The 19,981-nt window shown below is 36.2% G+C and overlaps 1 protein-coding gene across 1 annotated transcript in view; it reads right to left on the bottom strand.

Annotated features, from left to right (window-relative positions):
* The window catches only part of HMCN1 (hemicentin 1), a 460,634-nt gene that overhangs the window by 303,693 nt on the left and 136,960 nt on the right, over positions 1–19,981 (bottom strand). The window contains 1 exon segment of the mRNA XM_017848051.1: positions 11,833–11,853. Coding sequence (XP_017703540.1) covers positions 11,833–11,853 — 21 coding nt within the window.

Here is a 19,981-nt window from a genome sequence, read left to right as displayed (position 1 = left end):
TAAGCTGCATTTGGAGGGGAGATGCGCTCTGATTTTTTGAATTTCCAGCTTTTCTGCACTACTTTTTCCCCTTCTTTGTGGTTTTATCTGCCTTTGATGTTTGATGATGGTGACGTACTGATGGGGTTTTGGTGTGTGTGTCCTTTCTGTTTGTTAGTTTTCCTTCTAACAGTCAGGACCCTCAGCTGTATGTCTGCTGGAGTTTGCTTGAGGTCCACTCCAGACCCTTTTTGCCTGGGTATCAGCAGCAGAGGCTGCAGGAGATAGAATATTGCTGAACAGCGAGTGTTGCTGTCTGATTCTTGCTCTGGAAGCTTCATCTCAGGGTGTATCCAGCCAAGTGAGGTGTAATGTGTCGCTCTGCACCTAGTAGAGGTATATCTCCCAGTTAGGACCCACTTGAGCAGGCAGTCTGTCAGTTGTCCTCAGATCTCAACCTCAGAGAACCACTGCTCTCTTCAAAGCTGTCAGACAGGGACTTTTACATCTGCAGAGGTTTCTGCTGCTTTTTGTTTAGCTATGCACTGTCCCCAGAGGTGGAGTCTACAGAGGCAAGCAGGCCTCCTTGAACTGTGGTGTGCTCCACCCAATTCGAGCTTCCTGGTGGCTTTGTTTATCTACTTAAGGCTAAGCAATGGCAGGCGCTCCTCCCCCAGCCTTGCTGCTGCCTTGCAGTTAGATCTCCGACTGCTCTGCTACCAATGAGGGAGGCTCCATGGGCGTGGGACCCTCCAGGCCAGGTGTGGGATATAATCTCCTGGTGTGCCGTTAGCTAAGACCCTTGGTAAAGTACAGTATTAGGGTGGGAGTTACTGGATTTTCCAGGTGTTATGTTTCTCAATTTCCCTTGCCTAGGAAAAGGAATTCCCTTCCCCCTTGTGCTTCCCAGGTGAGGGGATGCCTCACCCTGCTTCAGCTCTCACTGGTCAGGCTGCACCTGCAGACCAGCATCAACTGTCCGAAACACCCCAGTAAGATGAACCCGGTACCTCAGTTGAAAATGCAGAAATCGCCCGTCTTCTATGTCACTCACGCTAGGAGCTGGAGGCTGGAGCTGTTCCTATTCCGCCTAATGATTTTCAAAAACCATATAATCATGGTCTTTATGTCTGTATGCCTCTATATGGGCAAACTAGCTATTGTACCTCCTTGTATGAGTTTGTCGAGATATTATCTATCCTTTTCTGTACAGTATCTTTATGAAGTAACTTAGTAATGTATCTTCATTCTTAAGAATAATGACTAATTTGCTTCTAATATACTGAATTGTTAATTCCTTTAATAACTTTTGCTCCTCTGAAGTTCTCCAACTTTTCACAGTTCTCATGACAAACAAGGACCCCTACCAAAGAAAAACATAAAGTGAAGGCATGTCCAAGGATGACATTATAAACCATTCTGAAAGATATATTAGTGTGATTTTTCTTTTTAATTATTAATGCTCAACTTGATAACATTTTAAGAGTATAGGTCTTCTGTTATTTGTAGTTATACTATTTTACCAGTTTATACAAAACAATCTTATTTGTGTCTCCAAAATCAATAATGTTCAATCCTTTGATATGACCAATGCCATTCTTTAAGACTTTTTTTCAGAATAATCAATATATGATATAATAAAGTAAAACTGCTCTGATTTTGAGATATCATGCTCTTTGCACTTTTCTTCTTTAGTCCCCCTTGGGTCCTTTATAAAATATTCCTCACAAAGTGTGATCAGCTTTCCCAAACAAGTGACAGTGTTTGATTGATTGACTTAGTAACCTGTTTCAGACACTTTCAAATCAATTTTGTTTCATGAGGGACTGCCAAGTTAGAAATTGCCCTCCTACAAATAACTAAAGCCATTAGGCAAAATATAGAAAGTAACTTTTTTTAGGTGTAACAGATAGAATAGGATTGTTACCCTTGAGAGATGACAAAAAAGTGAGATGAGCTCAGGATTTCTAGCTGGAGGCAATTTCCAGCCTGGAAATAAAATTCAGTTAAAAAGACAGAAATCTGAGTTGGGGAAGCTGAAGCAGTTAGATTTTAGGGGCAAAATTATAGAGAAAAGGGAGCTATGAAGACAAGAGCATCCAGATATCTGCATAGGGAGCCTTTTGATTCTTTGTCTAAATAACAAAGTGTGCATGCAAAAGGTAAGCCCCAGGAGGTTAAGAGAGAACCACTTTCTACAATGGAAAAATTACTTGCGATAAATAAGATAAAAATTCCTAGAGTTCACACAGGACCAGTAATTACATGAGTTCTTTTCAGCCTCATTGAAATAATGAGACCTCATTGAATACATGCTGAAATTAGAAGAGGCCACAAAAGGGCCACATCTTATAAGTAGAACTAAGTTAACCATGGAATAAAGGTATTTTTAAAACTCATTCTATAATAACTTTCTAAAGCCTCAAAGGATCAACCAAATCTACAAGTAACCCACTCTCTGTCATACAAGTCCAATGATTTTTAAATGAATACAACAAAATCCAATACTCAACAATAACTAATATCTAGCCTAGAATCCAAAATTACTAGACATATTAAAAAGAAAAAAAAAAAATCATGACCTATATCTAGTCAATTGAAACAGATCCTGAAATGACAGAAATGATAGAACTAGCAACTAATAACATTAATTATGAGGGGAATCCAAACGAAAATCACAATGAAATTAAAATACATTAGAATGGCTAAATTTTAGAAATTGAAAATGCACAAGGAACCATACAGCAATGTTCATAGGAGCTTTACCCGAAGTAAATAAGCACTAGAAAAAATTCCAATATCCAACAACAGGGAAATGGATAAACAAATTGTGGTATATCCATAAAGTCAAATGCACTAAGCAAAATGGAATGAACAATGATACACACAATAACTTGGGTAAATTTCAAAAACATTATACTCAATTTAAAAATCTAGACCAAAAATTTCCATTTATATGATATTTTTTAAAAGACTAAACCAATCAACTGAAAGAAAACAAATCAGTGGTCAACAGGCTGAATGACAGGGAGCAGAAGTGAGTGAAAAGGGGCATAAGGGAAGTTTCAAGGGTGGTGGAAATGTTCTGTATCATAATTGTAGTGGAATACATAAGCATATGCATTTGTCAAAATGCACACTTAATATGAATGCATTTTAGTTCATGCAGCCAAATAATACTGGTAGAAAGTATTTTGTGAGTATATTAGCATGTATTGAAATCTTATTTATATCAACAAGAATACAAAGATAAATGTCATAAGCATGCTTTCTTTGTGTTCATAATGAAGTAAAGTGAAAGACACACAAACACATATATATGTATATATTGTATTCACTCACTCGTTCTTTTCATTATTCAAAAGCATAGTAATTGAATATTACTTTAGGGTAAATTATTACAAGCATTTAAAACAAAACCTTTGTCCTCCCTGCCCTCAGGAGCTCACAATCTGGCACTAAAATAGAGATCAGAGAAATAAGAGAGTACGATGAAAGAAAAGAGAGATTCAAGTAGGCACAAGAATTCAAGAGGCAGCTATGATGAAGGACTCTACCTTTCGCCATCTTTGTAAATGCTCTCCCTCACCAGCTATAAATAAAGAATACATTTTAGGCCTTGATTTTGTCAAATATGAGCAAAATTGTCATCTTATAATCTTTGAAGAGTTGAATACATTATAAATAATTATTTCTCATGGTTGAAAGCCCAAGGTGATGGCATCAGATGAAAAAATTCATAAAATATGCTTCACTTGCTATTTCCATCCTAAAAGCTAAGCATTATTTTTATCATTCTTTATATTATAATTTCTGAAGTGGGAAAATGGTGACTTACAGGCTTATGGCTTTACATAAATGAATTCCAAACAATTTCATTTTTCTGTGGCAATGAACCCATATCAATGCTTTTCAAACTTTTTTTAAAAAACAAGATACTTTTGTCAAATCAAATAGTACACGGAAAAAAATGTAAAACAGGTAAAAGCCAAACTGTTCCAAGATCTACCCCAAACAAACTCTGCAGAGCGCTGTTTAAAATCACTTAGTTGCATAATCAAACAATAACATTAAAACTGAAAGAAAAGCATTCATTTATTTGACAACACATTAATTTCCTCAGTATTCTATCAGGTAGGCAACAATAAGCTGTGAATGCTCCATGTGAGTTTCATTAGCATTGCTTCATTCCATAACTACATATAAATCAATGATTATCTATAAAGTCTACTATGGTCAATGCAGCTAGCCCCATAAGTTTATGTGCCCTTCAAAATAACTCTTATATACTAATCTTCTAAAACAAAAATAAATGTAATTTTCTCAAAAAAAGTTATTAAGACTGATAGATCTTCAAATACAAAATGAATAGTTGTCCATTTGGATGCTAGTCCTTTCTACATCTGTTTAGGGTAGACATTTCTAAAAGAAAATTATCTTATGAAATTCAGAATTTCAACTTCCAGACCGGCATCTAAAAGAGGAAGTACAGGGAAAATTCCAAAAATGAGAAACACTATAGAAGACTTCTCAAAAAATTTTGAAGCTGAAAAAATACTCAGAACAAAGTTTGGATGTGAATACAAATGGAATTTTACTTTATAAAAACCATCTATTTCTTCTGAGTTTACTTTTGAAATTTCACCTGAAAATGAACTTTATTCTGTTTAATATTGCAGACTGAATTCATAAATGACTTTGTCTAAATTCATATGTTCAGCATTATGTCTTATTCTACATTTCCAATAAAAATGATGGACACTGTGATAGGGGCAAGAGGGAGAGAAATTCTAGGCAGAAAAGGGCAGGTCCCCAGAAAAAGTCCCACCCTCAAGCCAAAAGCCTGAAACTGCAGCGCAAAGTGAGAACTTATATCCCTGTTTTCCCACTGGAATGTTGTCCTTTCCTAAACCATGCATGGCTCCAGCTCACCCCATCTTGTGCCTATAAAGACCCCAGACTCAGCTGGCAGAGAGGAGAAGAAGCTGGACACTGGGGACTATGCCTAGACATCGGAGAGTAAAAACTTGACTTCAGGGGGACAGTTTGACAGCATAACTTTGGAGAAGAATTTGATCAGAGATGCCAGACTTCAGGGGAAGATTGCTTTCCCACCACATCCCCTTTTCAGCTCCCCTTCCCACTGAGAGCCACTTTCATCAGCAATAAAATCCCCCACATTTACTATCCTTCATTTCATTCATGCAACCTCATTTTTCCTGGATGCCGAACAAGAGCTCTGGAGCCACAAGTGCAGATACCAAAGGCTGTCACACTGGTCCTTTGCCCTTGCTGGTAGAGGGCAGCCACCTCACGCAAAATGGCAAAGGGCCCGCTGAACTGTTAACATTTAAGCCATCTGCCAACAGCAGAGCTAAACGAGCAAGAATTCAAGAGGCAGCTATGATGGAGGACTCTTACCTTTTGCCATCTTTGTAAATGCTCTCCCTTACCAGCTATAAATAAAGAATACATTTTAGGCCTTGATTTTGTCAAATATGAGCAAAATTGTCTTCTTATAATATTTGAAGAGTTGAATACATTATAAATAATTATTTCTCATGGTTGAAAGCCCAAGGTGATGGCATCAGATGAAAAAATTCATAAAATATGCCTCACTTCACAGGTCTTCTGGGACTTTGGGAGTCACAAACATCCCTGGATGGATGCTGCCGCAAAGATTTTGCTCCTGCTGGTGCGCAAAAGCCCTGACTGCAGCTCCTGCACATGCTCACCTGCGCGCTCCCTCCCTCAAGGGGTGGATGTCGTTGTATTTGGACACAAGGCCACCCTGCACATGATAAAGCTATCAGAAAGACAACTCCTTTCTTCTTCCATTTACATGGGGGTTATTAACACTAATACATAGCAGTAGAACTGAGATTTTACTCCAGATTCTTCTGGTCCAAATCCCAACTTCATTCCCCTATTTCATTCCTTCAAACATTCATTCAACAAATATTATGTATCTAGAAATCTACTATATGCCTGGCACTCTGGTAGGCGGCAGAAATATTAAAAATTAAAGACAGAAGCAGGTCTTTCTCTTGTGGAGTTTACAGCCTAGAACAGCAAATGCACTGTTATTATTATACAACATGATAATATGAAGAGAGAAGGACAAAGGTCAGGCAACTTTCTCAAATTTAGTTGGTAGTTGGTTATTGCAACAGGTGCTGGAAACTTTTCCAGGAGTAAGGAAGAGACTATTTAAAGTCTCAGAGGAAAAAGCATGATATATCAGTGAAAGTTAAACAAACAAAAAAACAAACAAACAAAAAAAACATTATAACTGGACCTACCATGATTCACATCTACATTAAATTTGGCTATCCCCTAGTATGGAATTACCTGCAATTATCAATCTCCTTTTTGTACTTTTGTTTTACGTTCTATCCTTTTTTTCCATCAACCTAAGTTTTTATGGATTGTTCTAGACCAAAGTGCTTCTTTGTGACTTCCAAAATGTCCATTCCATTGTTGGACTCCTTGTGCCAAATCTTTACTGAAAACTCAAGATACCTCCTAACCCCAAGGAAAATATATCCCTCATCTAGGCTAGTCTCATCTCCAACAACTCTATTTGATGAAAGTTATTCATTATCCCATACCCCGTATATCTTAGAGATTGAACCCAGGGCAGCCTTTTCATTCCTCACTCCTACCTGCTCCACAATGGATACAGCTCTGCTCCTTTGAGACTTGTACCATCTCACTTTATTGCTGCCTCACCACTGTTTCCTCATTTATTGAAGACTCTGTTTCCTGGCTCACTGTCTCTCCATAGCAAGTCTTATTGTCACTACAGTGATATCCATATTCAGATAGATGGCCTATCCAACTCGTTGACCTGTCGATGACCTCCTCAACTCTTCTAACCCTCCTCACTGCTCCATTTCGCCCACATATTCCCAAGGCCAACCAATGAACTTGCCATCAACTGGGGTTGCTCCAGACATCTTACTTTCTCACAACCATCTGCAAATCCTCCAGCCTCTTTACTCAGATGCTTCCTCTACAACACATTTGCACCATAAGAACCTGCCCTATATCTACTTTTGCTCAATATTGAATCCTTAAAGTATAACACATAGCAAGTAGGCATCCACAATTTTATGGAATGAATACATAAATAAATGAATTAGTGACTTAATGTTAAAAATATAAATAAATAAGATAATGGTAAGGAGACAGTCAAAAGATCACATGGGTCAGGAGAGGTGATTCACACCTCTAATCCCAGCACTTTGGGAGGCCAAGGTGGAAGAACTGCTTGAACCCAAGAGTTTGAAACCAGCCTAGGCAACAGAGGGAGATTCCCTCTCTACAAAAAATTTAAAAATTAGCTGGGCATGGTGGTGCACACCTGTAATCCTAACTACTCAGGAGGTTGAGGTGGGAGAATTGCTTGGGCCTGGGAGGTCCAGGCTGCAGTGAGCAGTGATCACACCACTGCACTCTAGCCTGGGCAACAGAGTAAGACCCTGTCTCAAACAAAACAAAAGGCCATATGGTGAGAGACTAAGCAAGATACTAGGCAAGGAAAGGATTGGTTGACTGGGACAGCAATTATGAAAATAGAATGGAAAGCATTTTACCAACTAAATAAATGTGGACAGCAAATGAAGAGAGGATGACTCAGGACACTTGAGCCTGGATAACTGGATAACTGGTAATATCAAGAGCAAAGAGGAATACTAAAGAAGAACATGTCCAATGAGGAGCTTCTATCTTACAGGTATTGGGAGAATAGTCAGATTAAGATAACCAAAGGGCAGTCTGAATATAGGATGATAGCTGAAGAAGCAATCAGGGCTGAACACTTGGACATCATCTGTACAGAGTAAAAAGGAAAGCAGTAAGATCCATTCATTCAAAACATTTAGTTAATAACTATTAATTGAATACATGCCAAATGTCAAACACTGTTTTAGGCAAAGACAAAGGATATGTAATATAAATTAGATAGAAGTATTGTAAAAATGAAGTAGATAGTGGTGTAGAATACAGACCCCAAAATCATCTAGAAAATATATTAGCAAATCAAATCTAATAGCACACCAAAAAGATAATACATCACAATCATGTGGGTCTTATTCCAGGGATGCAAAGATGGTTCAACATCCACAAATCACTAAATACATAAACAAACAGAATTAAAAACAATAACCATATGGTCATCTCACAGATGCAGCAAAAGCATTTGACAAAATCCACAGTCCCTTCATGATAAAAGCCCTCAACAAACTAGGCATCCAAGGAACATGCCTCAAAACAATAAAAACCATATACAACAAACCCACAGGTAACATCATACTGAATGGGGGAAAGTTGGAAGCATTCCCACTAAGAACTGGAACAAAATAAGGATGACCACTCAGCACTCCTATTCAACATAGTGCCGAAAGTCCTAGCCAGAACAATCAGTGAAGATTAAACAATGAAAAGCATCCAAATTAGAAAAGAAGTTAAATTACCTCTGTTTGCTAATCACATAATCTTATACCTAGAAAACTCTAAAGACTCCTAGGTACTGGTACCAAAACAGAGATATAGACCAATGGAACCTCAGACCTCAGAAATAATACCACACATCTACAGCCATCTGATCTTTGACAAACCTGAGAGAGAACAAGAAATGCGGGTAAAGGATTCCCTATTTAATAAATGGTGCTGGGAAATATTGGCTAGCCATAAGTAGAAAGCTGAAACTGGATCCTTTCCTTAACTCCTTATACGAAAATTGAATCAAGATGGATTAGAGACTTCAACTGTTAGACCCTAATTACCATAAAAACCCTAGAAGAAAACCTAGGTAGATACCATTCAGTGACATAGGCATGGGCAAGGACATATGTCTAAAACCACCAAAAGCAACGGCAACAAAAGCCAAAATTGACAAATGGGATCTAATGAAATAAAGAGCTTCCTGCAACAGCAAAAGAAACTACCATCAGAGTGAACAGGCAACCTACAAGAAGGGAATGAATTTTTGCAAATCTACTCATACTGACAAAGGGGCTAATATCCAGAATCTACAAAGAACTCAAACAAATTTACGAGAAAAACAACACCCCATCCAAAAAGTGGGCAAAGGATGTGAACAGACATTTCTCAAAAGAAGACATTCATACAGCAACCAGACACATGAAAAATGCTCATCATCACTCGCCATCAGAGAAATGGAAATCAAAACCACAATGAATACCATCTCACACCAGTTAGAATGGGCAATCATTAAAAGTCAGGAAACAACAGGTGGCTGGAGAGGATTGGAAGAAATAGGAACCACTTTTACACTGTTGGTGGGATGTAAACTAGTTCAAACCATTATGGAAAACAGTATGGCAAATTCCTCAGGATCAGAATTTAGATGACCTTACATTAATGAACCCAGCCATCCCACTGACTGGGTAATATACCCAAAGGATTATAAATCATGCTGCTATAAAGAACATGCAACACGTATGTTTATTGCAGCACTATTCACAATAGCAAAGACTTGCAACAACCCAAATGTCCATCTGTGACAGATCTGGATTAAGAAAATGTGGCACATATACACCAATGGGAATATTATTGCAGCCATAAAAAAGGATGAGTTTGCGTCCTTTGAGGGACATGGATGCAGTCTGGAAACCATCATTCTTAGCAATAACTATCACAAGAACAGAAAAACAAACACCGCATGTTCTCACTCATAGTGGAACTGAACAATGACATCCTTGGGGACTTTGGAAGGGGGAACATCACACATACGGAGCCTATCTGGGGAGGGGGGAGGGGGGAGGGATTTGCATTGGGAGTTATTACCTGATATAACATGACCGAATTGATGGTGCCTGACGAGTTGATGGGTGCAGCACACCAACATGGCACAAGTATACATATGTAACAAACCTGCACGTTATGCACATGTACCCTAGAACTTAAAGTATAATAATAAAAAAAAGAAAAGACTCCTAGACTTGATAAGCAACTTCAGTGAAGTTTCAAGATTTCAGAATATGAAATCAATGTACCAAATCAGTAGCATTTCTATTCATCAATAATATTTAAGATGAGAACCAAATGAAGAATTCAATCTCAATTACAATAGCCATTCAACAGAAAAACAAATACTGCATGTTCTGACTTATAAGTGGGAGCTAAATAATGAGAACCAATGGGGACAAAGAGGGGAACAACAGACACTAGGGCCTACTTGAGGGAGGAGGGAGTGAGCAGAGAGGAGTGGGAAAAATATCTATCAGATACTATGCTTAGTACCTAGGTGACAAAATAATCTGTATACCAAAACCCTGTGACACAAATTTGCTTATACAAACCTGCACATGTACCTCTGAACCTAAAATAAAAGTCAAGAAAAGGAAAAAATAGCCATACAAAAAAGTAAAATACCTAAGAATATATTTAACCAAGGAGGTGAAAGATTTCTACAAGAAGAATTACAAAATACTGATGAAAGAAATTATAGATGACATAAACAAATCAAAAATCATCCTGTACTCATAGATTAGAATAATCAATATTGTTAAAATGTCCATAATGCCCAAAGCAATATGCAGATTCAATGTAATTTCCATCCAACTACCAACGTTATTTTTCAGAGAATTAGAAAAAAAATTCTGAAATTAATATTGAACCAAAAAAGAGCCTTATAGCCAAAGTAATCCTAAACAAAAAGAACAAAACTGGAGGCATCACATTACCTGACTTGAAATCATACAAAAGGAGAGCGTGGTACTGGTTTAAAAAAAAAAAAAAAAAAAAAGATACATAGATCAATGAAATAGAATAGAGAATCCAGAAATTAAGCCACATACCAACTGATCTTCAACAAAGTCAACAAAAATATACAATGGAGAGAGGACACTCTATTTAATAAATAGTCCTGGGAAAATTGGATAGCCATATGCAGAAGAATGAAATTAGATCCTTTGTATCTTTAACAATATGCAAAAATCAACTCAAGATGGGTTAAATACTTAAATGTAAGAGCTGAAACTATAAAAATTCTAGAAGAAAACTTAGGAAAAGCTCTTCTAGACCTTGATCTAGGCAAAGAATTTCTGACTAAGACCTCAAAAGCAAATGTAAAAACCCAAAAATAGATAAATGGGACTTAAACAAAATACCTCCTGCAGAGCAAAAGAAATAACCAGTGGAGTAAACAGAAAACCAATAGAAAGGGAGAAAATATTTGCAAATTATACATCTGACAAAGGACTAACATCCAGAATCTAGAAATAACTCAACAAGAAAAACAAAAAACGAAAGTGGGCACATTAAAATGTGGACAAAGGATATGAACAGATAGTTCTCCAAAGATATACAAGTGGCCAACAAACATATGAAAAAAATGTTAATCATTACTAATCATCAGAGAAATGTGAACTAAAACCAAAACAAGATCCCATTTCTGACCAGTCAGAAAGGCTATTACTAAAAAGTCAAAAAAGAGCAGATGTTGGCAAAGTTGCAGAGAAAAGAGAACGCTTACACACTGTTTGTGGGAATGTAAATTAGTGCAACCTCTACAGAAAACAATATGGAAACATTGCAGAGAACTAAAAACAGTACTACCATTTGACCCAGCAAACCTGCTACTGTATATCTACTGAAAGGAAAAAAATTGTTATACCAAAAAGACACCTGCACTCCTGTGTTTATCATAACACTATTGAAAAAAAGTCATGGAATAAACCACAGTGTTCATCAATGCATGACTGAATAAAGAAAATGTGGTGTATATACCCAATGGAATACTATTCTGCCATAAAAAAAGAGTGAAGTCATGTCATCTGCAGCAATGTGGAGGGAGTTGGAGGCCATTATCTTAAGTTAAATAACTCAAAAACAGAAAATCAAATACTGCATGTTCTCACTTGTAAGCAGGAACTAAACAATAGGTGCACATGAACATACTGAGGGGAATAATAGATACTTGGGACTACAAAATGTGGGGAGGGTGGTGGTGAGGGTTGAAAAATTACCTACTGGGTATATGTTCACTACTTGGGTGTTAGGTACTCTAGAAACCCAAACCTCACCGTTATGCAATATCTCCAGGTAACAAACATGTACATATGCCCCCATACAAGTAATAAAAAAAAAAGTAGGATAATGTCAATAGGACAGAAAATGAGGGGTGTTCTTTTAAATAATGCTATCAGGAGAAAGAGGCATTTAAGTAGATAACTAGATGACTTAAGGAAAGGAGTTATGACTGGAAACAAAGGAATAATTGAATCATAATATCAAGAGATAGAGTAAGAATAGAGGTTAGCCAAAATTGGGAAACACATTTGGGATAAGAGGAGTAAGAAGTATCAGTAAAGGAGGCAGAGAAGGAATAGAGATCTGTCAGGAGAGAACATCATATCACAGATGCTCAGGGCAAGAGGTTTCAAAAAAGCAAAATGATCAATAGTGTCAAATTTTACACAAGGAAATGAGGACTGAGGCAACAGTTATTGTAATACATGAAGAGAACAGTTGTAATTGAGTGAAGAAGGGAAGGCCTGTACTTAAGGAAGAAGCAAAGCAGAAAGTAGAATTTGGTTCATGATTTTGCTTCTGGACAGGGGAGACTTGATCCCTCTCCTCAGAGATTCCAAAATCTGGCATCTTGAGACATCATATCTATGTCTGATTTGTTCTTACATCCTCATAGCTCATAGCATACAGTCTTGCTTATAAACCTGTAACAAGAGTATATGAAGTATGTTTGAAATTTTTTTTGTTAGTGGTAATGTCTTCACTATTTTTATTTATTTTAAAAATAATACCTATGCAGTAAACAATAAGGTAAGACGTAAAAGAAAAAATACTAAAATTATCCATAATCATACTATCCAGTGGTTGCCATTATCAACATTTTAGGTATGACTTTTCATTTGTCTAAGAAATATGCATACATAAATGTAAATGAAATATATTTTAAACTGCAATCTTAACCCCAGAAACATATACTTTTAAAGAAACATTGTTCAAATTAATAATTTTACTTGTTTTTATTAATGTATTATTTAAATTTATTGTATTATATTATAATATTATTGCATTAATTTGTTAATTTAATAAATATTATTTGAATAAATAATGGCCAAATTTTCACAAATGCATTCACTAGTTCCTGAAGACTTTCTTCCTTTCTACAGATGGCACTGATATTCAAATTTTAAATGGTTTAACTATATCATGTGTCTTTTCCTAAGTTCATAATAAAAGAAGTTAATGAAATAACCCAACAATCATATTTTAAAGTACATAAATTTCTTGTCTATTTAAAATTATGACTAGAATTCTGAAATTTTGTTTCCTTTCTCTTCATTCAATCACTCATACCAAAGCTGTTTAAATTTTGTGGTATATGATTTTAAAGTACATTTTTCTTCTGGGGTCTGCAACAAGAAAGAGAAAACCATTTGTAATTTTTGTCGCAAAGCCAAATCATGACCAAAACATTACAAGGGAACTCTCAAAAGTAGCTCATACCATCTCTCAAAAGATTTTGCTTTTATAACCCTATTACAGTCAATTCATTCTTGGAATGCATAAGGAAACCTGGAAAATATACGAAGCATAGACTCTGTTTCCATTTATTTATCCTGGGTCATAAGAAAATTTCTCAAATAAAACTTCCCTTACTTTGACTCTTAACTCTTTGCTATTGCAGAATCAGAAGCCAAAACTAGATGGTCCTTGATGTATATTTTTAGGTTGAACCAAATGCAAGCAATGACAAATCATGATATATGTTTAGTATTTAAATGGCATTTGTAACTTAATATTTTCATGGAACTGCTTGCTGCTTCATTAGGTAAGCTCACTGTTTTCAAAGCCATCCATTGGTTCATAATATACAGAAATATTTAAAATAAGACCTTCAGTTTTCTTCATACTTTGTATACTAAATGGTTTAAACTGCTTTAAAAAAATTCATATGTTTTTTCCAAAGATTTAAATTATCTTTAATTGATACAATTATTTCTGCTAGAGATAATAGCCAAGAGTTTCCTACTTTAAAACAGTATGTACCTGCTGTGTTTAGTACAAAAGTTACAACTTTTTCTTTCAGATGAATAGCAATTATATAATGGAGTTCCTGGGTAGGTAATTATGAAAAGTAAGTTACATAAGTTGTATAATTATATAAGATCTTCTATGTCTAGAGATTAACAACAGCCAATTTGGCCCAAATTATTCAATTATCATTATTAAAGAAATAATACTATTGTGTTTTCCCCTCAATTACATAAATGTAAGGGCAGCAGGCAATTCTTGCTCAGCAGAAAAGATGTAATAACAAAACTTTTGCATTTTTCTACTTTCTGTGAGATAGAATTAGTTGCTTATTATTCAATCATAGGTGCTTTTTAACAAAAAAAAACTTGAAAAGGAATATCTTAAAATTAAATATATAAAATACGAAAGGAAATATCCAAATTGTTGAGGCTGTTGAAAACTGCTCAGTAGAATTTTATTTGTCTCATCATTGATGCAATTTTTTTTATGTTCCCTGTGTTCCTTTGCAGTTCCCAATGGGTAAACTCTTCAAGAGATCATGGTCAGCAATTTCAAAGGCTAACAAGTTGTTTCAGTTTTAAATATCAAGCATTTGGGACTACTTTTCTCAAATCAAATCTTTAGTTTCCACCACAACTCCAGTAAAAATAAAGACCAAATGGGGAGAACAGGTACTCTCTTTCGAGACAGTGTGGATTATTCATGAGATTTTTCAAAGACTTTGAGGTTGACACAGTAACTTTTCGGTAGTTAAGATTTTTACAAACCCAGAATTAGCTATGCAGGTAATTGACTGATTCAGTTATCTCTAACATCGCATAGTCAAACTTGATATTTTATTTAGCTTCTAATCAAAATAGAGTCAGCTAAACAAATAGGTTTATTTCTTTTTCTATCTGATTTGGTCCTGTTGAAAAGCATCCAACTTACTGGCTAGTGTTTATCCTTAAGCAACATTTCCTTCTTTTCTAAGAAATATTCCTTGAAGCATTTATATAAGCTTCTTTCTCCTTAAAGATAGGTCTTCTGTGCTTTTTTGGTATTTTAGGAAGAAGCTTTAATGAGTGATGTCCATTCTGTTTTCTGATTTTTATATTAGGGATCAGATACCATGGTTGTCTTATGGGATAATACTTTCATACTGAAACGTACGTTTCACAGGCAATGAGTTCTGTTGTATAGAGATGATCCCACTGCACATTACAGAATGTATTGCTGCAGTTTATAACTAGTGCTTCAAAACAGTTCCCAGAGTCCATATACAAAATCATGAAATGAAAGATAGGCACTCTCATTTTGCAGGGTTTATCCTTTTAAATCATGTATTCCCCACTCTCCATCCCATATCTGGTCCCATCCCCTGCTGTTTCAGACTTGCAGGAGAGCTCTGCTTGACTTCTGGTATATTTTTTCTAAATGATATTCTGTTGAGAGCAGTCATCTCCATCCATCCTCTCCCCCCAACATTTGTGAGAAATATTTGTACTCTTTAAATGTCATTACAAAAACTGTTCACAGGCTCAGAAACCTACAGGCAAAGATACTTTTTAAGCAATTTAGGACTTCATGTTTTATTTTATCTAAACAAATGGAAACATGAAGTACACATGGCTTCATTTAAGCATATTCGTGACCTATAAGCACTCCCAGGTGCCTGGGAGTGAAAAGGTAACTATGTGACGGGAACATTAGCATTCCTAGCACATACTCATACAGATAACATGTCAATCTTAGCACAAAAAAAAGAGAAAGAAAGCATTCCACTGAAACTGAAGTTCAGGGACGCATTCCTTTTCTGTTGTGTTTGTCGATGTGGAGACATACATTTATTTTAAAGAATCGGCTCTGAACATCTCTGTTCTATTTTCCACAGGTGAATTCATAGAAGGGATAAGTGGAAACATTTACACGTTGTTTTCACACATTTCCTGTAGCTCTCTAGAACATTATAATTGTCCCTGATACATTTTCAAATTTCAGAGGAAACACCCGTTTCTACTTATTTTCAAGGTCAGCAGTAAGGTTTTGTTTTTGGAATAATTTCTAGAGTGAAACTCGGGAATGGGGAAAAACAAAATGGCAGATATCTCATTTTAGAGCACTAATTGTCCAAAACCCCAAGTTTCAGAGTCTCATCATTGAGCCATATGCAGAAGGCTAAAGTCTAGTCCTAAATGGTCTAAAGTCTAGTCCTAAATGGCCATTAGCCAAAATAGTAGGAAGAGGCTATGCCAAATTCATATGCCAGCAAAGTTTACCGTTTTTTCTCATGTAAGTATTGAACTCACGGAAGAAACTAACAAGAGAAATAAGTCCAGTACTCTCTAATCTATGAGGCTTTTCATTGCCAGGATTTGAATTTTTCATGGATGTGTTGCAAATTGTCACTTTATTTTCCTGGGTTCAGTTTATTTCCTTTGAAATACCTAGTAAGCTCAACTCTCCTCTTCCTATTAGAAAACCAAAAAAGATCACTAGAACATTTTGACTAGCATGTATCACTAAATAAAAATAATAGCAGTTAATATTTATTAATATGTTCTAAACCCAACAACACTATGAAGTAGGAACTATCATTCATCTCCACTTACAGATAAGGAAACTGACACACAGAAAATATCTAAGGTCATATGGCTGGGATATGTGCCATGGTCCCAGAGCATTAGTCTTAACTACCACACAATACTGCTTGTGCTGAATGTTTTCTGTTTGCCCCTCCAGCTTCATTCTCTAATAATCATTTCCATCTGACTTTGCACCCTGGGATGCTGATCTTTTTTTTTTTTTGAGACAGAGTCTCGCTCTGTCACCCAGGCTGGAGTGCAGTGGCACGATCTCGGCTCACTGCAACTTCTGCCTCCTGGGGGCTCAAGTGATTCTCCTGCCTCAGTCTCCCCAGTAGCTGGGACTACAGGCGCATGCCACCATGCCCAGCTAATTTTTGTATTTCAGTAGAGACGGGATTTTGCCATGTTGGTCAGGATGGTCTCTATCTCTTGACCTCGTGATCCGCCCGCCTCGGCCTCCCAAAGTGCTGGGATTACAGACGTGACCGCGGCCTGGGATGCTGACTTTTATGGAACGCCTCAACAGGGCTCCTTGGTTCCCTAGCTTCCAGTTGGATTTGGGAGAATGAAAGGCACCAGGAAATAGGAAGGAGTTGGGTACATATTACCCTGGTTCCATCGTTATAGAGCTTCAGTTACTGATACCCTGCCTCTGTAATAGATAATTACAGAACTAATTATTTATTGAAATGCTATTTATTGTTTAATTGTACATTTGAAAACAACTTAAAGAGTATAATTGGGTTGTTTGTAACTCAAAGATACCTGCTTGAGAAGATAGATACACCATTATCCATAATGTGCTTATTTCATATTGCATGCCTGTATCAAAACATCTCATGGACCCATAAATATATACACCTACTATGCACCCACAAAACTTTAAAAAATAAAAAAAGAAATGTTTTTATTGTAATGTTAGCATCTATTGGAATCAGACCAATAAAACAGGCTGGTAAGATTTTTTCGAGGGAAGGGAATGTTACAGGACATGAGTTGGGGGAGGTGGGAAAAAGGATAGGGAAGCTCAGGACAAGAAAATTATCTAAATAACAGTGGGTCTTTTGTGTTAGCTTCTCTGACACAGGGATATAGCATCTGTAAGAAACTTTGAGATTTCCAGCTTGGACTTTTTCTTACACCAAAAGGAAGCATTAATTAAATCAACTGACAACCCACCCAGCATATAAATAAAGGAGTAACACTGCAATAGTTTAGTTCCTTGTCTGTATTCAAAGGTGAATTAAGGACATCCTTGAGATGTATTGTAAATTGCGTTTCCAAAATGTAATACCATACAGTGATTTATAGACCACTGATGCTTGGCCAAATAATTTCTTCACTTTGGTTTCCCTTTTATGTTAAATAAAGATGAAAGAGTCCTAGATCTTCTACTTAATCATTGTTCTTTAAAAAAAAAGTAAAAACAGAACGCAGTAAAAACTTCACTTTAGCTCAAGAGAGAGTTGATATAAAATATATCCCCCAGGTTAAGAAACTGATTAAATAGGTTAAGAGAGTAAAATATAATACTGCACTTTCCTTTAGAAACAGTAGATGAAAAGTCTTGAGTAAAACGAAAGGACTCAGTGCATGTGTGGCTTCCCTGCAGTTCTTGTGTCTATTAAATGTGAAGATTCCAGTATAGCATCTATTTTCCCTAGAGTTCGTAATGTTTTCATAATAGAATAATTTGGAACAGTGAGAAAAAAGAAATGACTCAATTACATGCCAAAATTTTGCAAATACAATTTTAACACTGTCACAATGCTTCCTATTAACAAAATCTTCCATGGTGGTAGCTTTCTTTAAGGAATATTGACTTATGCAGTTCCAATAGGAGCTTCACAATATCTTTTTTTTTCACACACATTGAAAACTGTCCAACCTCTTCCTGGATTCTCCTACTCAGATTTATTTCCCAGTAACAATCAGGCATCTAATTTCTAGCAAACATGATGGTACAATTTTCCTCATTTTAAAAGCATAATACCAACACTACCAGTGTTATAATAACACTAGTTAATATTTGTTGGGCACTGCTCTGTGCCAGACCTTGTGTGGAACATTTAAGTGCATTATCTCACTTAACCTTAGAGCAAATTTCTGAAAAGGATAATTCTATTGTCTCCATTTTACAAACAGGGAAACTGGGACTCACAGATCCCATGTCACAAAGAAATATACAAGTTTTATCATTTAGGATGCATTTACTTTAAGGTAACTGAATACTCAACTCAAATTGGCTTGAACAAAAAGATAATTTCCTGAACTCCGGTGGTTTAGCAGTAGGATGGGTTTGATTGTTGACTTAATCCAAGATACTCCTAGCTAAAATTCCTTTGGTCTCATTAGCCCAAAGTAAATCAAACATCCTTTCCTGCACCAATTAGTGAGGTGGTAAGAATTGCTATGATGGATAGATAAATAAAGGCTCAGCCCTATTGTCAGCATCAAACTCTAGTTTATAAAAATGGACAACTTTAGCAATGCTTCTTTCTAGTGCTATTCTGCTGAAGCTAAATTTAAAGATTACAATATCAGTTGATGATCCAGGAGAGAAACACTAACAACAAGCCAGTGGGTTAAGTTTCTGTAATATATCCATATTTATAAAATTTTCCGAATTTACACCAAGTTTTTATAAATTATTATTCTTACAAAGTATCTAGTAATTGTCAGAATTATTAAAAATTATTAGAACTATAAAAATTATGTATAATATCATGCTGTATTAGTCCTTTCTCATGTAGCTATAAAGAACTGCCTGAGACTGGGTAATTTATAAAGGAAAGAGGTTTAATTGACTCACAGTTCTGCATGGCTGGGGAGGCCTTAGAAAACTTACGATCATGACGGAAGGGGAAGCAAACACATCCTTCTTTACACAGTGGCAGGAGAGAGAAGTGCTGAGTGAAGCAGGGAAAGGCCCCTTATACAACCATCAGATCTTGTGAGAACTCCACTCGCTATCATGAGAAAAGCATGGGGGAAGAGCCCCCATAATCTAATCACCTCCAATGAGGTCCCTCCAATGACATGTGGGGATTATGGGAATTACAATTCAAGATGAGAACTGATTGGGGGGTGGCAGGGGGAGACACAGCCAAACAATATCACATGCCACTTAATAAAGGTTCTAGGGCTTATAGTTTCTCTATAGGGCTTAGTTTCTCCATTTAACGCACTATATTATTTCAATTTTATGTAACTCAATTTTCCTCGGTTATGTGGTCATAAATGGAGTCACATTCCCAGGACACACTTTTTTTTTTTTTTTTTTTTTTGTCGTTGTTGTTGTTTTTTCTGGCTCTGAAACCCACTACTAATAAAGACCTATGGTTCTTCTTAAATTTAAACCCATTTGTTTGAGGAATTTTTTTTTTTTTTTTTTTTTTTTTTTT

The sequence above is a fragment of the Rhinopithecus bieti genome, unplaced genomic scaffold (assembly GCF_001698545.2).
Source record: "Rhinopithecus bieti isolate Rb0 unplaced genomic scaffold, ASM169854v2 scaffold_27006, whole genome shotgun sequence".
NCBI lineage: Eukaryota > Metazoa > Chordata > Mammalia > Primates > Cercopithecidae > Rhinopithecus > Rhinopithecus bieti.
The sequence above is the reverse complement of the archived record's forward strand: the minus strand, read 5'-3'. Positions and strand labels throughout refer to the sequence as shown.